Source organism: Echiichthys vipera, assembly GCF_963691815.1.
Source record: "Echiichthys vipera genome assembly, chromosome: 2".
Taxonomy (NCBI): domain Eukaryota; kingdom Metazoa; phylum Chordata; class Actinopteri; order Perciformes; family Trachinidae; genus Echiichthys; species Echiichthys vipera.
The window spans coordinates 18,644,745-18,665,394 of record NC_139827.1 but is presented as its reverse complement, the minus strand read 5'-3'; the positions used below and the strand labels follow the sequence as shown (position 1 = coordinate 18,665,394).

The 20,650-nt window shown below is 39.7% G+C and overlaps 1 protein-coding gene across 1 annotated transcript; it reads left to right on the top strand.

The window, feature by feature from the left end:
• Positions 1 to 8,927: 8,927 nt before the first annotated feature.
• rfc1 (replication factor C (activator 1) 1) lies at positions 8,928 to 20,553 on the top strand. The gene is made up of 23 exons (XM_083931661.1): positions 8,928 to 8,991; positions 9,932 to 10,075; positions 10,167 to 10,242; positions 10,570 to 10,686; positions 11,068 to 11,375; positions 11,547 to 11,621; positions 12,207 to 12,284; positions 12,366 to 12,716; positions 12,883 to 12,996; positions 13,109 to 13,288; positions 13,991 to 14,095; positions 14,417 to 14,840; positions 14,975 to 15,090; positions 15,286 to 15,400; positions 15,535 to 15,623; positions 15,956 to 16,093; positions 16,732 to 16,827; positions 16,931 to 17,184; positions 17,340 to 17,457; positions 18,324 to 18,469; positions 18,566 to 18,779; positions 19,638 to 19,814; positions 19,944 to 20,553. Exons 1-23 carry the CDS (start codon positions 8,989 to 8,991, stop codon positions 20,121 to 20,123), a joined length of 3,618 nt encoding a protein of 1,205 aa, XP_083787787.1. The 5' UTR covers positions 8,928 to 8,988; the 3' UTR covers positions 20,124 to 20,553.
• The last annotated feature ends 97 nt before the right edge of the window (positions 20,554 to 20,650 follow it).

Sequence of the window (20,650 nt, the reverse complement as noted above, 5' to 3'; positions counted from 1 at the left end):
ATTTTTTAATCCTACAGCCCTAAGGAAACATTGTTTAAATCTTATCTTCTGACACAATGGTAACTGTTCTCTAACTTTGCTCACTGCTTTTTTCCACAAAACAAACCAAGTGCCTTGGTTATTTAAAAAAACATGCTAGTACAGCAGTGGTGTAGCCACAGAGGATATTCTAATAAATTCTGAACAATAAAAAAAATCACAGAATTTCAGAATAAATCAAGAATTAATACTTTGTTCTCTAATTTTGATCTCCAGAGTATCTTGTTATGTTTGAGTATTGCCAAACACATTAACTGTTCTTATATGGATCAAACTGACTAACATCTGTACTACGGCATCTTGCAGACTGGAGCCTTTTTAAATCTCCCAGTGTCGGATTCAAATAAACAGCAGACTTGTGCACTGTTGATACTTAAGTGCAGTTCAATACCTGACAAATAGTTTTGATACTCAAGTACATTTGATGCAAGCTACTTAAAGACTTTCAAATAAGTAATTTTCTTATGGGTAATTTAACATTTTACCAAAGTCATTTTCAAAGATATCTTTACTTTTACTTAAGCATATCATGTCAGTACTTTATACACCACTGGGGTAAGTTTTGGTGCAGACTCAGATTTTATGGATTGCAACACTGAGGCTGGAGGGAGCTAATTGTGGAGAGCACACTGCAGGAGTCCTGTCCCCTATGGAAGTCCGTTTAATGTCAGCCCATGCCATGCTCGAACCAAACTAGGAATCAGTTCAATTCAATTCAATTCAATTCAATTCAATTTTATGAATAGTGACAAATCATAACAAAGGTTATCTCAGAAAACTTTACAGAGTAGGTTAAGACCACACTTTATGACTTATTTATGATTTACATAGACCAAACAATTCCCCCATAGAGTACGGTGGCAACGAAAACCTTCCCTATACAGGCAGGAACGTGGAACAGACCCAGCTCTGTGGAGGACGGACATCTGTCTGCCCCTGTTTTGGAGGAAGAAAAGAAGAGAGAAAAGGCAGTTAGATGGACAGAGAGAGACAAAGACAGACACAAAGACAGACAGAGAGAGACACACTTTCAGAGATGCAAGCAACCACAAAAGTAACAGTTCCTACAGTAATATCTTTAGTAATGTGAATATGGGCATCACAAACGACCACGGCAGCAGGCACCACCACGGTGAGCAGAGACCTGCGAGACGACAAAGCACAAACAACTCCAGGGAAGAAGTTGAATTAGTAACCTGCATTGATGAGACATTAATGATACAGACAGAGAGGAGAGAAGCTCAGAGTATCTGGAAAAAGCATTATCCCCCGGCAGACTAGGCCTATAGCAGCATTATTAAGCAGAACAAAATCAGCCTAAAAAATTACAACATTGTTAAGGGATTGTAAGCTCTAGCAGTGAGCTTTATACAAAAAGGAAAGTTTAAAGTTTACTCTTAAATATGGGGACAGTGTCTGCCTCCCAAATAACACTTGGGAGTTGGTTCCACAGGAGCTTGGTAGCTGAAGGCTCTGCCTCCCATTCTACTTTTGGAGACTCTAGGAACGAGGGGTAGCCCTGCATTCTCAGAGCACAGCGATCTAGTCGGGTCATACGGTACTATGAGCTCTTTAAGATACGACGGATCAGCATAAGTGTCAAAGTGTCAAATCCTAAGTGTTGTTGTGCTGAAGTGTCATACTGGAAGGCAGACTGAAACACGCCAGCTGTCACGCTTAAGGCCTCTGGTGGAAGGTGAAGTTGGAAGTGGAGGGTAGCAACACAGAGAATGAGGAAAAGGGCCAGTTTGTGAATGGAAAGAAATGTAACTGAAGGTCCAAACACTTGCAGTAATGGCAATAATGAGAATGTGGGTGATAGGAGGCGAGAGGAGAGGCTGATTTTTTTTTTTATTTACTGCGTGGGTGCTGATGATAAATTGTGAAACTGTTAGCTTAGGGTCAGGGCTATCGAAAATCACCTGAAGTTTACTGGCAGTGATGCAATGTTGACTGAAGACAGTGTCACTGACCAGCCGACTTACTGAAAATGCCAAGTGTTCAGACAGTTTGAGAGAGAAGAGGTGGTCCTCTTGTTCTAAAAATATTGATCATCTTTTCTTGTTGATAAAACCTCAATGAAATCATATCGTGGAAAAGGGCTGCTTCATGATTACTGGAGCAGTGAGATAAACATGCCTTGTTTCTGTGGATTCATGAAAAAGTCCTGGAAAAGTTCCTGCAATCAAAAAAGTAGTTTCTGCCTCATACTTTTTAACCATAAAGGCTTGTATCTGTAAAGTTAACAGGGTTACCTCAGTTTGAATGTGATGGACATGTATTGCCTCATTTCCACTGCTGCTAGTTAACTGGACTCAGCTCACTTTTGGTGCTTTTCTCTTTTTTTGTTTTCCACTGCGAATAGTAGCCTACCCACTCAGTGTAGGTGGAAATCTCAGCCGATCACCATAACGACACCGCCTTAAATTGCCTTGGCATCATCTTCAAAGTGGCAGACCCTTTCATCTTTCATCAACTTCGACAATAGACCCTTTGTCAAAGAACCCTGTTCTACTGCATACTGTACAGTGAAGCCTATGTAATGTATAGACCTTTTCAAAGTTGTAAACATTAACATTCTAAATGTGTCTAAAAGTTTATTTCCTGTTGTAGTGTATGTGAATGACAGGAAGTTAACAAGGATTGAGGCTGTTGCCTAGCAATGGAACTCCATTGAAAAGGGCTGCGTTATTTATTTAGCTTTGGCTGTTCTTCCCTAAAATTAGAACTTATCCATTGAAATTAGCCTATTAAAGCATTATCATTACGAAACATTATTTTGGTGCTGCTCACAGACAGGCGCTGTTATGTCCGCCTACGTGAAGGATGGCTGTTGTAGTTTATGAGACGTATGACGTTGTTCAATGAATACATTTTACGGAGGGATGTAGAACCATCCATCGCTGACCTGTAGATTTGTAATCTATGAACTAATAGAAATTTTGGAAATTAAAATATTCTTTGAACTATGAAGCTTTTTGTAAAATACAAACAAACTAATTATATCATGCTCATTTATATTAATGAATCTATGCTTTAAGTACATAATAAAGCTGGCTGGAGGGAGACAGGAGGGAGTATTATATATATATATAATATATATATATAAATTACCTTTTCTGCTCAGGCGATAGACTGCCAGGAAGTCCCTCCCATTAAATATTTACTTTTCAAACTACAGTGCAATGTGGTGCCCTTTGATTTGTGTAATCAAACTGATGTCCTGGTCTTTCTCTGGTCCCGCAGGTCCACATATGAAGACAGGGGGCAACAGGCTGACACTGAAAGAAGATATTTCTCCAGCAGGTTTACTCTCAGCCTCTTTTCTTAACCTACTCTTTTGTTTCATCATCTTCTTTATTCTCTGGAGCACCACAGCCCCTGTGGCTGCCCTGCTCACATCACTTTTCTTTGTGATCATTTCTCACTTCTGTATTCTGTTGAAGGAAATCAATCATCTTCATCTGCATCATGTCCACCACGAGGATGCTGACTGTGTCTCTAATCATTTGTGCCACGATGGCTCTGACTACAGCTAATGTTGACGGTGGGTATCAGTCTTGATACTTCTACATTCTAGATTTATTGAACTGTACATATTAATAGTAGTGTAGTAGTGTGTTTTATTTGGACTGCAAATTAAAATAAAACAGATTTTTTCTAAATGGAAAAGAAGGTTGAAAAAACACTACTTTGTGTAGATTGTGCGTTGTCCCTGAAGATAGTTATTGTCATGTAGGTTTAACAGCATAAACAGGCTTCAAATGCAGCATTAAATCGTTTCTATCAGTCAAGTCTAAACATTTTGAGCCATTTTTCAGCTCATTGCTTCTGTAGTTACTGCTCTCTGTCTTTGTAGAGCATAATTGTTGTTCTTACGCTCTGCAGGTAATAAAGAAAAGGGTCTTGATGAGAAGGGCCTTTGGGATTGATGTCCTCTTTTTTCTGTTTGTCCTTAGAAAACTTGTCTGCCAACATAACTTGTCCCACCAATTGGACTCAGAGCGACAATCGCTGTTTCCACTTTGTTGAGACAACACTCAGTTGGGCTAAGGCTCAGGTAATCAGGAGGATTTGCACACTTGGTTAATGGCAATTTCATCTGAGAGTCTGTATGTATTTCCTAATAGCACTCCCTCTGTCTCTGTGTTTACCCCATGTAGAAACACTGTCAATCCAAGGGTGGAAACCTTGCATCAATACACAGCTCTAAGGAAGTCTCAGAGATTCGGGGGATTATACTAAACAGCACTGAGGGGAAAAAAGTATGGATTGGAGGCTCAGATTGCCAAGAGGTAATTTATCACCACACTGTTTCATAGTGCTTATAAAATAAAAGTATTTTTATACATTTATTTTGCACCACTTTCAAATAAAGCTTTTATGAGCAACTGCTGGCTTTATTAATTAGCAATAAATATTGTTTACTAATGATTAGACATGTATAAGCTATAACGAAAAACATCTTTTGGGTTGCCATGTTGTAGAAAATCCACCCCCAGCATGATATTTGCTTCGTCCTTAGCTGCTAAGGGCTGCAGGACACAAACACCAAAATCCAATTTATTAACATAAATTGTCTGATAAAACCAGACAATCTGTGTGCTCTATGATTGTAATGGGTGATAAGGAATGTAAGAACTTCAAACATCAACTATAGTTTGTGTTAAATGCTAATTAGCAAAACTAAGTGAACTTTATAACGCAAAAACATAAAATGATGAACATGGTAAACCCTAAATGTGCTTAAATCAGCAATGCATGTAAGCATTGTCATTGTGACATAGTTTAGTACCTGAGCACAACCTTGCAGAGCTGCTGGCTTGACTATAGACATGTAGTCTAGTATTTAACTCTTTCAGATGTTGAAAGGTGAACCTAAATTAATTCAAATGGATTTCAAAAATGTTTCTGAAATGTATATTGGCACATGAAGTGTTTGGAAGTGTGTCCAATGTTCCCCTGGTCCTATGTTTGTATGTGACCGGGGAACATGGGACCCTTTAAAAAAAAAAAAGGGGTCCGATGTTCCCCGCTTTTCACAGAAAGGGTCCTCTGTTACCCAGTCTGTAATTTTCTAACCCTGACCCTAATCCTGACCCTAACTGTAACCCCTAATCCTAACAAAATGCCAAATTAAATCAGCAAAGCTTAGGCTTAAGCGACCAGGAAACATAGGACCCGGGGAACATAGGGATGACCCCAAGTATACATAAGGTCAGCCATAAAGGTCCCACATTATCTTCATTATCAGGTTCATACTTGTATTTTTGTATTTGTGTTCAATAAACACATTATTTTTCTCATACTGTCTGACCTGTGTTCAACGCTCCGCTTTCAACGCTCCATTTTAATTCCTATCTCTGTACTTAGCAGATTTACAAATGTATTGTTCTATACTGTAGGAAAATGCTTGGCTCTGGGGCGATGGAACAAAGTTCAAGTTCACATACTGGTGTGCAGGAAAACCAGAGAGTCCCCAAAAAAATTGCTGTTCACACATTTCTTCGAGAGGTAAATTATGATACAGTATGTAGCTTGTGAGGATGAATGACAAAAGGTAGGTGTGTTGGCTAAATGTGTCCATTAGTTTGTGTATGTCATAAATAGCAAAATAGTAAGCGATTCATTTTAGAGAATAAATATTACAAAATTAAATATTTGGTAACTCTTTTTGAGTAAATAATCAGATCGTATTTTGATTTCACATTTTAATCAATTTTATAACTAGATTTTATCTCTGTAGAGTAAACCTGGAGGCCTTTTTGTATTTGATAGTTGCTGTGATAAAATATTGGTTGAGTTTATATTATAAGTAAATTATTTATGCACTTATGAACGTATATGCTCCAAATACCACACTATTATAATGACAACCAACAAGTTCTGCTTATAATGTAATCCTGTTTGCGGAACAAATGTGTGTCTTACATGTTTCTGTTTAGACAGTTACAGGTTATAGTTTGTGTATCGCTGCCTGATATCGGTGTTTTTTATGTTTACAGATGAACAGTGCTGGGAAGACTCATTGTGTTACAATCTCCTCCCATCAATCTGTGCAAAAACCCTTGAATGATTCCTGAACTGACACGCAGGCATGCACTACCATCATCTGTATACAGATGTTATTGTATTATATTCAGTATATGTGCACCAAACAAACACTTGGTAGATGAGACAAGTGATGTACACAGAAGCTGAAGAAGAGAAGCTTGAATGATTATGAATGATTACACCTTATTCTAGTGAGCGAATAGTCTATATTGTAAAATTAAAATGCTGTAGCATTGAAACGAACTGTTCTGTGAATCTGTCAGAAGTCTACTGTTTTTTATAGGTATAGCTTTTTTGCATCTTGACAGCGTCTCAAAGCACATATTTAAGTTGTGGTTTTGCTTCACAGGGCAACTGGTACAACATTTACATAAAAAGGAACACAATTAATCCTTGATCATCCAAATGCTGTAGAGACCTTCACGTTTGCAAGCAAGACTGTGTCAGACATTTTCTTGTGCTCATATTAATATTACATATACATATTATAGTGTCAACATCTGGATAAACAGACAGTTATAAAAATAGTCAGAGGTCATGTCCCATGCACTTGACACTGACAAAGAGGATAATATTCTTGTATTAGGACTCATTGAACGGTAAATATGCGATATCACTTAATGCAACTTCTTATCATATGCATAAACAAAGTTCCCCCTTTTCTCTATTGCATACACTTTTTCAAATATAACCTAAACTCACTCTCTAATAATCTAAATCTCCATTATTATTGTTATTATTATTATTATTACATAATCCTTTTGATCTAATGTGTTTATGTGAAACTTAATTATTCTCATATTTGATCTATTTCAGTATATGTTTGTTTAACATGTAATCTGAGCTTAATGTTTTATCTAGCTTTATGTTATCTTAGCCAGGACACCCCTGTTAAATATTTCTTGACAAGTTAAATAAAGTTATATATATTTAGCTCATGAGAGCCCTCTTACCACAGGCTCTTCATTTAACTAATATCTGAGCGTTTCGTTAAGATTTCCCATATTCTTTTGGAATAGAAAAACTTATATAAATATATTTGAATTATATCCATTATATATCCATTTTATATGTAAAGGTTGAATATGGAGAATAACAGAACACCGCCATCTAGTGTGTCAAGATCGTAGTCGCAACAACAAAAAATTATTCCAGCAGTCGGGTTTCCATGTTCCTTAGACCCGGCCCAGGAGCCTACAGGAGGAGTCTGTTTGAGCCTGTTTGAACCAGTCCCCTCCAGCAAATCGCATCATAAAAACAAGTATTGCAGAGGATTTGACTGACAGGTACTGTTATTGTTACAGCTAAGTAAAGATGAAAGTTAGCTTACAGATCAAGGAGAAACGAAGCCATTTCAGCGTGTGTTTTAATGCCGTTGAACTCCTCTATCTCAGTACATCGAGTGAATGCTTGGCCTACATTGACTCTGGTTTTTACTTACTTACTCACTTAGCTGCTGGGACAAAAGCTGCAGGATTGGCAAACTCGGTTTCACCCAGTGCCAGCCTACAGTAGCTGCACCCAACAACAGACAACCCTGGCAACCCACAACGCCGGCCGCTAGTGGCTGGTAAAATGTAAACAGAACGTGACAGAAAGTCAAAAATAAAATATTAATTCAGACTAAATATATGTTTTTATGAAAAAGCAATGTTTTTATTCTGTACCCATCAAAACGCCCTGTGGGTGTGTATACATATATATATATGTATATATATATATATACATATATATATATACATATATATAGAGCTTTTAATGAAGATTCTACATATTCTACCTTTAAGTATATTCATATTTATTCTCTTGACGACTCTACTTACTTCCCCTTGCTCCTGTTCATTTTATTTTTTTTTCATTGTGTTTTGGTTTATTTCTTTGTTGATTAATTTGTTTTTTGCATGAATTAATTTTCTATTTAGAAAAAATATATTTTTTTGTTTTTGTCTTTATTGAATTATTTTTATACGAAACAATAATAACAAACAAGCAGTCATTAATACATATACATTAAACATAGAGCATATCTGAATGGTTCTAGCAGCTTTCTTATTTTTTGAGTCATAGATGGTTTTGATGTACTGTTCAGTTTTCTTACTAAAAGCGATAAAATTATGTATAATTCTTTCTGTTTTTTACTTTTGGTGTCATGGAAACCAGTTTATCAGACATGTATCGGGACAGATCTTTCCAGCTGTAGAGACATTGCCAGAACAGGTGCCCCTTTGTTTCTGGACATATTCCACAGAAAGAGCAGTTCACACATATGTCAACTTAAACCTCAGGAGATATTCCTTAGCAGGGTAATACCTATGTATGATTGTGAAAGAGACGTATCTTACTTTGTTCGTACGGAGGTATTTATAGAAGGTTCCACATATTTCCCCAGTTCAGGTTATCAATAAAATTAGACCAATAGGGGACAACATTAGGGATACTTGTGACATCTCTCTGGAATAAAGAGTGAATGTTATGATAATTATTCCTCCTGAGGTAGCGAAACATACATTTCCAACAACTTGTCAAGTTAGGGTCCAAAAATGATAAACACTGTGGTTTTCTAGTCCCTTTTAAGAGAGTTAAAATACCAGATGGGAAGGCATCCATAACAATTGCAAACCCTTTTGAAGTGGTAGGAACGCAAAAAAGTGTGAAGTAATTCAGAAGAATTCAGCAACCGTCCATTATCATTTAGCAGTTAGGATACCAGAATGATGTAATTATTAAACCAAGTTTTATAATTAGGAAATAATCTAAACGGACGCTCAGTGACGCCCACCAACCACTACCGGTAGTGCGTCATCTCCAGGCGACAGCAGAATCCAACTTCGCGCCAATCACTTGAAGGATTTCAGTACTTCTCTGACAACTGAACTGCGAGAAAGCCTGTTCACGATGGTACGTTACCCTTTGAAACAACTTATTCGCTCTGTCTGCAAGCTGTCTACACAATTAAAGAGGTTATAAAAGGCTAAAATAATCCTGGTGTCTTGTTCAATCCGCTCGCTGCTGTAGAAACATGTCAAGTCAAGTGCGCAGTGTTGCTAAGTTACAGCTAAAGATGAAGAACGAGTCACTATCAACGCTGATTAAAGTTGCAAATTAATCGAGGAACACGTTATATATGATATCATCTTTGGCTCTGTTGTCTTGTAACAGTTGACATGTGCCTGCTACTTTTATTGTATTTAATCTTTATTAACACAGCCAGATAGTATACCAAAACACATAACAATATAATACGATGTTAAGACAAGTAGCGTCGACGGCAAAAAGATTATTCAAAGAAAAGTCTTTTAAGTTCATATTAAATAAATACAATAAAATTGGTCGGGTCACTTTACTGTCTGCTGTTTTGTTTGTTAAAATTGTGTAAGTGTGCATCCAGTAGTAAAAATAAATATCTAAAGAAATTGTAATTTTGTAACTCTTTCAAAAAATTCAGATCTGAATTTATATTTTGAAACGATATCAAATTTAAAAGTAACCAAGCGATTCATTTATGCAAATCTTATAATTGTATAACGAATTAGGTTAATCCTTGTGTGTGTTCATGACTGTTCAAATTTTTGTATATTTTAATATTTCATTTTATATATAAATATATTTTAAATGTTCTATTATTGTACTAATATCCTGCATTTCTGTTTGTGAATTCTGTTGTTATTTACCAACGTTTTGACAAGTACTTTTTTGAGAACTGTAAGTTAAAAAAAAAAAAAAAAGTGCATCCAGTAAAGTAATGTATTGTTAGATAACAGTGTAGTGCTGTAATCTGTGTAGTCCATAATTGTGTTGCTAGGTTACCATATCATACATGTGATGTGTGTGCACACAGGACATCAGGCGGTTCTTTGCACCGACTTCAGCCAAGCCTGCGGTGCAGAATCCGTCTCCAAACATCAAAACAGAGGAGAAGAAGAAGAAAAATCCTCTATCTTCAGACGAGGAAGTGAAGAAGAAAAAGAAAGATACCACTAAGGCAAGGAAATAATGTTACCTTCTGTCCTCTTTCTTGTAGTGATCAGTATCATCCTATTCATCGCAATTTTATTGTGGCTTATATGCTTCAGGTGAAAAGCTCCAAACCAGAGGAGAAACGCAAGGATGGAGAGAAAAAACGAAAGAAGCAGGCAGTCATAGAATCAGGTATGATTTTTTTTAACTACTACACAATCTCCCCACACCATGATGCAGTTTGTGCCTCTCATTTGTTATAATTTGAGTCACTCAGCGAGGCATCTGTTTTTTGTAGGAAAAAGGTATTTTGAAGCTATCTTTGAAGTGGACAAAATAACATTTTTAGCCAGATTTAAGAGTATTTGAGGATTCTAGAAATATCTTCACTATAGTTAGTGTTTCCAAGAATGTATTTCTCAGAAAAATAGATGCTTTGCTATGTGGGACTTAAGACATTGCTCTTCATCCTCCCTGCATCTTTCATTCATGGCGCAGCATGTTTTTCTGTCTGTCCAGACTCTGAGGATGAGGAGCCAGTGAGGAAGTCAAAGATATCCCCCAAAGAGAAACAGAAGATGAGCAAAACGGAGCCACCTGCTAAAAAAGATCCTGTGCAGTATATCTCTGAAACAGGTAATGTCTCTGTGGTTCATCATCATATGACATACATGCTTGAGCTGTGCAACATGACCTGGTATTGATGTTATTAATTGTCATATTTACCATGTTGACAATAACGGAGAAGATATGTTTTTATATACACCTGTACTCAGGATTTTCCCATCCTCACGATGACTATCTAATTCATTCTTTGTCAAGTTGAGTCTGTCAATTAATCTACACAATAACAAGCACATATACAGTAAAACAACACATGATGACCACTTAAATGTAAAATACATTTCTGCAGTTAAAAAGAAAATAAATAAGTGTAACACTTTTCACAACAACTTTTCATGTCGTCATGTTAAGGAAAATGTATTTTATAGGATATTTCTCTTTTTTTGGTTGCAGACTCGGACAGTGACAACTTTCAGTCCTTGAAGAAGGTCTCCAAACCCAAGCAGAATGGCACGGCCAAACAGACAAAGTCAGATGCGCGCAGTTCTCGTCCAGCAGCCACAGAGAGGCTGAAGTCTCCTGTCAAACCCTCCTCCACACAGGGAAAATCTGCGGTGAAGTCTCCTCCTGTGCCCGTCACCCCTAAGTCAGCCCCGCCTTCTACTCCCAAACGACCCTCCACCTCAGTACTCGACTACTTCGGCAGTGCGTCTGTTCAGCGTTCTGATAAAAAGCTTGTGGCCAGCACCAAACGAAAGGCTGTGAGTATTGGTGAATTATTTTATGTTTTCTCTTCATTCTTCTAATGCTTTTTCATCCAAACTGTCAAGATTCATGGCCCACTAAACCTTTTTTTTCAGCCTTTCATTAGTTTATCAAACAAGAACCCTTCTACAACAAACTTACTTTGTAAAAACTCATCTTCTCCTCAGCCGACTCAGGACGCAGATGATGTGATGAGTGATGAGCAAATCGCCAAACAACTGCAGATGGATGAGGACATGGAGGTAGAGCAACACAACAGCTGCTCGTTCACTGCACGAGTAATTACACAATTGGAAACAAGCAGTCGGTTGACAGAAAAGGAGTGATAGTTGATATAATTATAAACTAAATATTTTTTGGTTGTAGACTGTTAGTTGGATGAAACTATCCATTTAAACATGTAATGTTTGGCCTTGAGAACTTATACATATTTTTCTCTCTGTTTTCTTTTATATTGTTTAATTTGAATTTTAAGAGAGAAACAAATAATCTTTAAAAGAAGTGGCTCAATCAGTGGATTGAAATAAGTGATAGTATAATATTTTAGTGTTCATGCATGTAGGAGTATGAAGACTGGTGCGGTCTTAGAAAACCAAGACATTAAACGTTATTTCTCCTTGGCCTGTATATGTTTTCGAAAGTGAACAAAGATTAATATGTTTTGAAAAATTACTGAAATTCTAAATAATGATATAATGTTTGCTTGAATACTTAAATATAAAAATTCCCAGGAGTAGCACAGAAACTGTATTAGTTCTGTTGTTATTTAAAGTTAAGCTTGTCTAATTTTTTTCATTCTCATACTTTCTTGCTTCGACTTCATTCAGCTGGAAAAGCTGGTCCATGAGGACGAGGAGTTTGCCAGAACTCTGGCCATGCTTGACGAGGAGCCTCAAGCAAAGAAGGTGATGAAAGAAAAACAACAACATAAAGCACATACGCTTTGGATTTTAGTGGTTGTTAAATATAATTTTGTCCTCATCCAGGCTCGTAAAGGCTCTGATGAAAAACCAGCCGCTATTGCAGTTCCCAAGAAGCCCAGTACAGACTCTGCTGCTGGCAGCACGAGCAGCTCGTCAAAGACCAACCGAAGGGGCAGCATGTCGGAGGATGTGATAAGCCCCTCTCCTAAGAAGAACCCCGGGCCCATCAAAGCCAGCTCCAAACTGGCTATGATGAAGAAAAAGGAAGAAGAGCCAAAGTGCAAAACTCCAATTTCGCCCACAAAAATAAAAATCTCTCCTAAAAAGGAGCCCCTCGCTTCGCCAAGCTCAGACAAGAAGTTCACACCCAAAACTGGAAACACACCCACCACAGTTAAGACCTCTCCCAGCAAGGTAGATGCATTATCTGTCAGTTAAAATACATAGTCTCAATGTTATGTAGATTATCTATCAATTTATTTACCTCCTGTCAACGCAAAGTACATAAACGCATCATATAAGTACAAAGCAAAAATGATTGCACAAGTTAAATGTCCTCTCTTTCTCTCAATCCTGTCAGAGCACGAGTTTGAGTCCTGACGACTCAGAGAAGAAGAAGGTCAACTCTGTGGCTTACAGGAACTTTCTCAACAGAGATGGACCGCGAGCTCTGGGCTCCAAGGATATCCCACAGGTGACATACACACACACACCCACACCCACACCCACACCCACCAGCCTTCAGATCTTCCCTTGAACTACCTGTGTGTTTTTCTCAATCACTGACGCCTGTATTTGTTTTCCAGGGCGCTGAGAACTGTTTGGAGGGTTGTGTGTTTGTGCTGACGGGTGTCATGGAGTCCATGGAGAGGGACGATGCCAAAACCCTCATTGAGCGCTACGGAGGGAAGGTGACGGGCAACATCAGCAAAAAGACCACCTACTTGGTGCAGGGCAGAGACAGCGGCGTCTCGAAGCTAGAGAAGGTGACCGTTTTGATCGACTTAAACTTCTTTTTATTCTCCCGCAAGGAGTCCAGACTAACCAGTCCTTTCCTGAACAAAATGTGTCTGATCGCTGAAAACCATGATGCTGACTTGCATGGTTTTGACTTTACAATCATCTGAAAACGAATGAATCTTGATGTGTTGAGTTATGGATGCAATGGTAGCTTAAACATACATGCAACAGAACAACGGAATTAGGTGCTGTTATAAATATAATGGTGATGTATGGGATTGATTTTAAAACTAAAATCAACACCTATAATAGTTATCAATAAGAAAAGACTTAACACACAACTACGAATGTTTGACATGCAGATCTTCTTTCTAACCTTTAAACTGTGGGAGATGTGAACCAAGTGTCATGTTTTTCAGGAATTGTTCATTGAATATGCAAAGTAAATTTAAAAGTGCAGAGACAAATTACTTTATGATTGATTTACGGCACATTTAGGTATTAAAGTAGCAGCAATCTCACTAAGTTGAGACTTTCTGCCTTTGGGGTGGTACTCATGCTGTGGCTTTTACCGCCTATAAAATGTGAGGTGTGTGGGTCAGGTGCTAGTGCGTTCCAAAAGTTGAACTTTGTTTGTTTGCACTCTGAAAAGCACATTTCTTTACTGTTTCCCTTTCCTCCATCAATCTAATAATGGAGAATGTTCGTACAATTGTCTTTCTACTCAGGCGGAGAGTCTCGGTACCAAGATCCTGGATGAAGATGATCTGTTGGAGCTGATCAGAACCAAACCAGGAAAGAAGTCCAAGTATGAAATCGCTGCAGAGGCTGAGGTCAGCGCTCACATTTTTACTTGAATCATGTTCTTTACAAAGTGATTTCATTAGCAGTGGAATAATTTCAACCCAGCAGAAGTGATTTTCACATTGCTTTTTTATTATTTTTATTCTTGAAAAAAGCAGAAAGAAAAGAAAAAAACACTGAAAGATGCATCAGAAATGCTGTAGCAGCAGAAACATGCAGTGTAATTTAAGATGGTCTTTAACTGCAATTATATCATGCACATAAGTGAATTTTATTTTGGCGAGCTGTACCTAATCTGGGATGTTTTTTCTTTTTTTCTTTCATTTTTCTTTTTCTTTTTCTTTTTTTAGAGCAAAGCCTCAAAGACGAGGACTCCCCCCAACAAGACATCAAAGAGCACCCCCAATGCCCAGAAGATGTCTCCCTCCAAAGGTAATTCAAGGTCCCCTCAAACCCCGAGTCCGTCAAAGACCGGCCTGGCACAAGGCCACGGGGCCAGGGCCAAAGATGGCCGCACTCCACCAGGTAGAGGCTCAGGTCACACAGCCCGGAGGGAGCTGGGCCTTTCCTCCTCCACTTCTTCATCTTCAGCCCCAGGACCACCGTCCCCATCAGCGCCAGGCGAAGCCAGTCTGCTGTGGGTGGACAAGTACCGCCCGCGCTCTCTGAAGACTGTGATTGGCCAGCAGGGAGAGCAAAGCTGTGCCAATAAGCTGCTCCGCTGGCTGCAGAACTGGTACAAACACCACGGTGGGGGCTCTTCCAAGCCACCAGGTAGCAGACGTTTTATCTCTCTTTGAATTGTGCCCACACACCTCAAAACACAGAGTAATGATAAAAAAACGGATGCCAGAGCTCATTTTGTTTCAGTGAATCTGATCTGTGTTGAATTGCTTTGTGCTGTGTAGTTGCAAGATTTGGTAAGTTTGGAGGAGGGAAAGATGATGGATCAGGATTCAAAGCTGCCCTGCTCTCTGGACCTCCTGGCGTGGGGAAGACCACCACCGCTGCTCTGGTCTGTGAGGTCAGTCCGAAAACACACAGGCATGTTGTTCGGTGCTTTTCTTCATATTTTCTATCTACTCACACTGGTATTTGTAAGTACTGCTCCATCTGTGACTTCAAGATGGGACAAATAGTGTCTTAAACTTGATCATTTTGCTTTGATCTCACTCTTTTTGACTCCACCTCTCCACTGTGTTTGTGTGTCGGCACGTAGGAGTTGGGCTTCAGTTACGTAGAGATGAACGCCAGCTGTACTCGCAGCAAAAATAGTCTGAAGGAAGTTGTTGCAGAGTCGCTGAACAACACCAGCATCGAGAGCTTCTACAAAGGTAATTACTCTATTTTTTTATTTCTACAGATGTTAAATTACTTTCTCTTGGAGAATTAACCTTAGATAATATCCGTCCAGAACTGAGGTGAATACGGTGTTGTATGTGTAACTGTAACTGTGTGTGTTTTGTAGGCACGTCTCAGAAAGTGAGTAGTAAACATGTCCTGATCATGGATGAGGTTGATGGCATGGCTGGCAATGAGGATCGTGGAGGAATCCAGGTAAAAAACAAAAAAACAAAACCTGTTTCTCTGATAGTCTGAACAGATTCTCACATTTTGAAGAGGTTAGAGAGGCGGTCAGTGATACTTCTTAACTTTTATAATAATAATAATAATAATAGAAATACGGATGATTAAAGGAAAACCTCAGGTTCAGAGGTTCACATGACTGATTTGAGATGAGATTGGTGCATCTGTTTACACATTAACATACAGAAATAATGGCTGTCAAATCGTCATATTTATGTGAACAATTGATAGAATGAGAATAAAAAGGTGGACAGCTACATCGTGTTTCCTGTTACTGAACTCTGACCTGTCGCCTCCTGCAGGAGATGATCGGCCTGATCAGAAATTCAAAGATTCCCATCATCTGCATGTGCAATGATCGTAACCATCAGAAGATCCGGTCACTGGCCAACTACTGCTTCGACCTACGCTTCCAGAGGCCGCGAGTGGAACAAATCAAGGTAAACACACACCCTGTCCCACATTTGACAATGAGTAGTTTTCTAGAAGTTGGGTTAAAATAAAATGTCGAAAACTTCAGGAAACAAGACACACAGATAGGCTGAATGAATCCAACCACTTTCATGTAAATGTCAAATTGTAAGCTTAGTAAACAAGCTAATAATAAAAGCTAATAATGACACACCAGTAGTAAACAGTAACTGCTGTCTGTCTTGTCATCTGCTTTTTGACTGTTGTGTTGTGTGACTGTCCTGTCCTTCGGCCTTCTTGGAGACCCTGAATGGAGTCGAGTAGGGGTCTCTATAGTTCTGCTGGGAGACTTCAACTTGTGGGAAACGATGAAGACACCTGGAGAGGCTTGATTTAGAGGAACTGCCTCGTCTGACTTCTGTGCTAGTCATGGATTGTCTATAACAAACACCATATTCAAACATAAGGATGCTCATAAGTGTACGTAGTATCAGAGAACCGGGAAGGCCGAAGGTTAATGTTTGATTTTGTGATCGTATCTTCTGAGGCCACGTTTTGGACCCGACCCTGGATAAGCAGTTAAACATAAGTGCGTGAGTAAAGTGAGCTCTTAAATGTTAATATTTCCTGCTTCTTCACTTCTGTTTTTTTCATTTTCATTTTCCAGGGAGCCATGATGTCCCTGGCTTTCAAGGAGGGAATCAAGATCCCCCCCCCAGCTCTCAACGAAATTATCCTAGCCTCCAATCAGGATGTCCGACAGGTGAAGAAGACAACGCATATTAAATTCACACTGAAGTTATGTCTTCCTTACTCGCCACCCTCGACCTCCGCTCTCACCATGCTGGCTGTATTTTTTTCTCCAGGTGATCCACAACCTGAGCATGTGGTCGGCCAAAGACAAGGTGATGACGTACGACCAGTGCAAGTCTGACGCAGCGAGCGCCCGCAAGGACATGAAACTTGGACCATTTGATGTTTGTAGGAAGGTGTTTGCCGCAGGGGAGGAGACTGCCCACATGAGCCTCATCGACAAGTCTGACCTCTTCTTCCACGACTACTCGCTAGCGCCGCTATTTGTGCAAGAGAACTACCTGCATGTTCGACCAAAGGCTGCGGGGTGAGAGGCGTTGGCTGTTTCCACCTGTTTGCAGTCTCTTTGCTAAGCTAAGCTAATCGCCTCCTGGCTCTAGCGAGTGAGTGAAGAAAAAGTGAACAAAACAAATATTTGCTACAAAGTCAAACTATTTCTGTATTTCCATGTCTTTCTTACAGCAGTGACCTGAAGTCCCACCTGATGTTGCTCAGCAAGACAGCTGATTCCATCTCTGACGGAGACCTTGTGGACAGACGGATCCGCTCTGGGCAGAACTGGTCCCTGCTGCCCACCCAGGTAACGCACACACACACACACACACTAGAGGTTGACCGATTAATCGTTTTGGCCGATTAATAGGTGCCGATAGGACGTTTTACAAACTATTGGAATTGGCGGAACTTGGCTCCGATAGTGGCTGTTGGCTGCAGTTTGGGGGTATGGGAGAGATATTGGCCGAATAATTAGCTATCTCTAACACACACTGCTGTATCTGATTTGGGTACAGCTCTAGATGTGCAGTACATTATCAGGCCACAACGTGCTTTATTTATTAACTCAGATTAAACATTTGACATCCTTTCATTCATTCTACTCGGAGCAGAAAAGCACCCAACGTCATTAAACGTCACAGCAACAGATTGGTCAGGTGAGGACAGATGATTCGGTGGGTGCATAAAAACTTTTTTTTTTAAAAATGCAACTAGTTTTGCTGATTTGACTGACTGGGGCATCTTCAATAAAAAACGCTGCGTGATATGCCCTGCGTTTGCAACGTGCAAAACACGCTCTGTCTCAGGGCCTAACAAGGCTAAAAAGCAACCCGACAAACATCGACTCTGTCTTTAGCTTGGTTGCCAGTTAAAGACAGGTTCTCTCAGTGTCCGTACTGTATCTCCGCAGCAGCTTTAGCACTGCGGTGTAGTTACATGTAAGGTATACAGCAGTAATGTGCATAAACAAGTGTCTTCCGGTTAATGCCATATTTTTCTCAAGACAAAATAAAAAAAACGCCTCGACATTTTAACCATGTTCTCTAAACATCTGTGTTAAAGCTCAGTAATGTTGGCTTTTTGATCTTTTAATTACAGTTAACACACAATCTATCACAAGATTATTCTAGTAAATTAAATACACACGTGTTTGTGTATATGTGCTTGTAGGCCATCTATGCCAGTGTGTTACCAGGGGAGCTCATGAAGGGCTACATGAGTCAGTTCCCCAGCTTCCCCAGCTGGCTCGGAAAGAACTCCTCCACCAGTAAACATTCCCGCATCGTCCAGGAGCTGGCCTCACACATGAGTCTTAAGTGAGTAGGCCTTTATCAATGTCCTTTAAGTATTTAGTTGCCTTACACAAAATCACATTTGAGTATCTGAACGTTTGATTTGTTTGTTTCCTGCAGGACGATGAGCAGCAGACAGGCGGTGAACCTGGACTACCTGTACTACCTGCGGCAGGCGCTGCTGAGCCCGCTGCAGAGGCACGGAGCAGAGGGCGCCGGTGAAGCTGTGCAGGTGCTGGACAACTACCAGCTCATTAAGGAGGACGTGGACAGCATCATGGAGATCAGCATCTGGGGTGGACAACCAGACCCTTACTCCAAACTGGACTCTAAGGTCAGAAGGAGGCGTGTATAGTTTAGGTTTCGGTGACTGGACTGGAAACAGTGGTTGAAAGTGACGTACACATAATTATACAACAGCCAAAAAAAACAAAACAAGCAGCAGCTACTGTTTGCTGCACTTTACCGTAACAAACCGAGCCCGATGCGGCCGCCCCAGATTTTCATAGACATTGGATGGCAGCTCAGTGCCAGCTGCACTTCACCGCTGCTTGGTGTGTTTTCAGCATTACAGCATCTCTGACTATATCTCTGCTTTATTTCCACAATTATACCCATAATTCTTCAGCACAATGCTGTGGATTTGAAAATGTTTGTTTTTTTATCACCCTGACAGTTTCATTCACAATAATGACCCACTCGCTCCACATCACGCCTTTCACACAGCTACCAACTAAAGAAATCAATAATTTGACATAAAAAATTTACTTTAAATTGGCCCTTTCAGAGTCTACGATCAGAACTGCATCTATAGCAACGGTCTGTTATTCAGATGTAATTGACCAATCAGAATTGAGTACTCAACAAAGTCGTGTAATAAGATCATGATCACCCTTTAAGTCGATATGCTAAATATTGACCACAACAGTTACAATCTTTTTTTTTTTGTGAGAAAACTGAACTTTACATGCTGATCTACTCTCACTAATGACCAGCTCCAGAGTTTCGTACGTGGTGTAGCTCAAATGGGTGTCACTTGACCCTAATGTGACTTGATTATGGTAAAAATCAGACATGAAAATAAAGTAATATTTTCACATTGTAAGAAATATTAGTGTTTTCTTGTTGATAAAATTGGATCTAAAAGTGCAACTTGCAGTGAATTTTGACACCTCTGTCTGATTTCTTGCAGGTGAAAGCAGCATTCACAAGGGCCTACAACAAAGAAGTTCACTTGACGCCATACTCTCTGCAAGCTGTGAAGAAGGGCCGTCGCGGTGGTGGAGGCGAGTCAGAATTGGGAGGAGATGACATGGACAACGAAGTGGAGTCTGAGGACGAGGGCCTCAAAACTGATGCCATGATCAAAGTAAGAACATTAATCACCAGATAAACTACGTGCAAACCCATTTCATCCTGTGAACTGCACACTCAATGCCAGAGGTTGTCTACATATCGTACTGTGTTTATATTTTGTCTGTCTTGTCCCTCTCTGCAGCAGAAGAAGGCCAGAGCCACCAAGGAGTCGAAGAAGGATGATTCTGGGAAGGGTAAGGGGAAAGGCAAGGAGGATTCTGGGAAGGGGAAAGGCAAAGGCAAGGAGGATTCTGGGAAGGGGAAAGGCAAAGGCAAGGAGGATTCTGGGAAGGGGAAAGGCAAAGGCAAGGTCAAGAAATGAGATGACCAGAGGAGGAGCACTGTCCTGGTCTGCCTCCCTCAGACTGTAATATTCTTTCCCTGCACTTGTAACAACCCTTGAATGAGCATCAGAAAGTAGCGAGACTGGTCTTAACCTCTGCAGGTAACTCATCTGTCCCTCATCCAAACACGTCACTCTAACCACACCAAGCTAAGAAATGTCTTTCCACTTTTTTAACTTCCTGTCATGTTTCCATCAGAGTGTCTATACCTGACAAATGATGTATACTATCCACTTCTTCCATCCATATCATGTCTGTACACCTCTGTACTGTAGTAACGTGTCTCTCAGGAGTTGAGTGCATTTCTTCCGTCATCACTTTGTGGTTTGTATCGAGGCTGTAAATAATGTGTCTCCAATGTACAAGACTGTTCTTTTTGCTACAATACAGAAATGCTTCAGTTCTACGGTTAGCACTGATGTTCCTGTAAATTGCAATTTTGTAAAAAAAAATAAATAAATGTCATGATTAATAGAGAAATATGTCACTCATAAGTGTTGGTGAT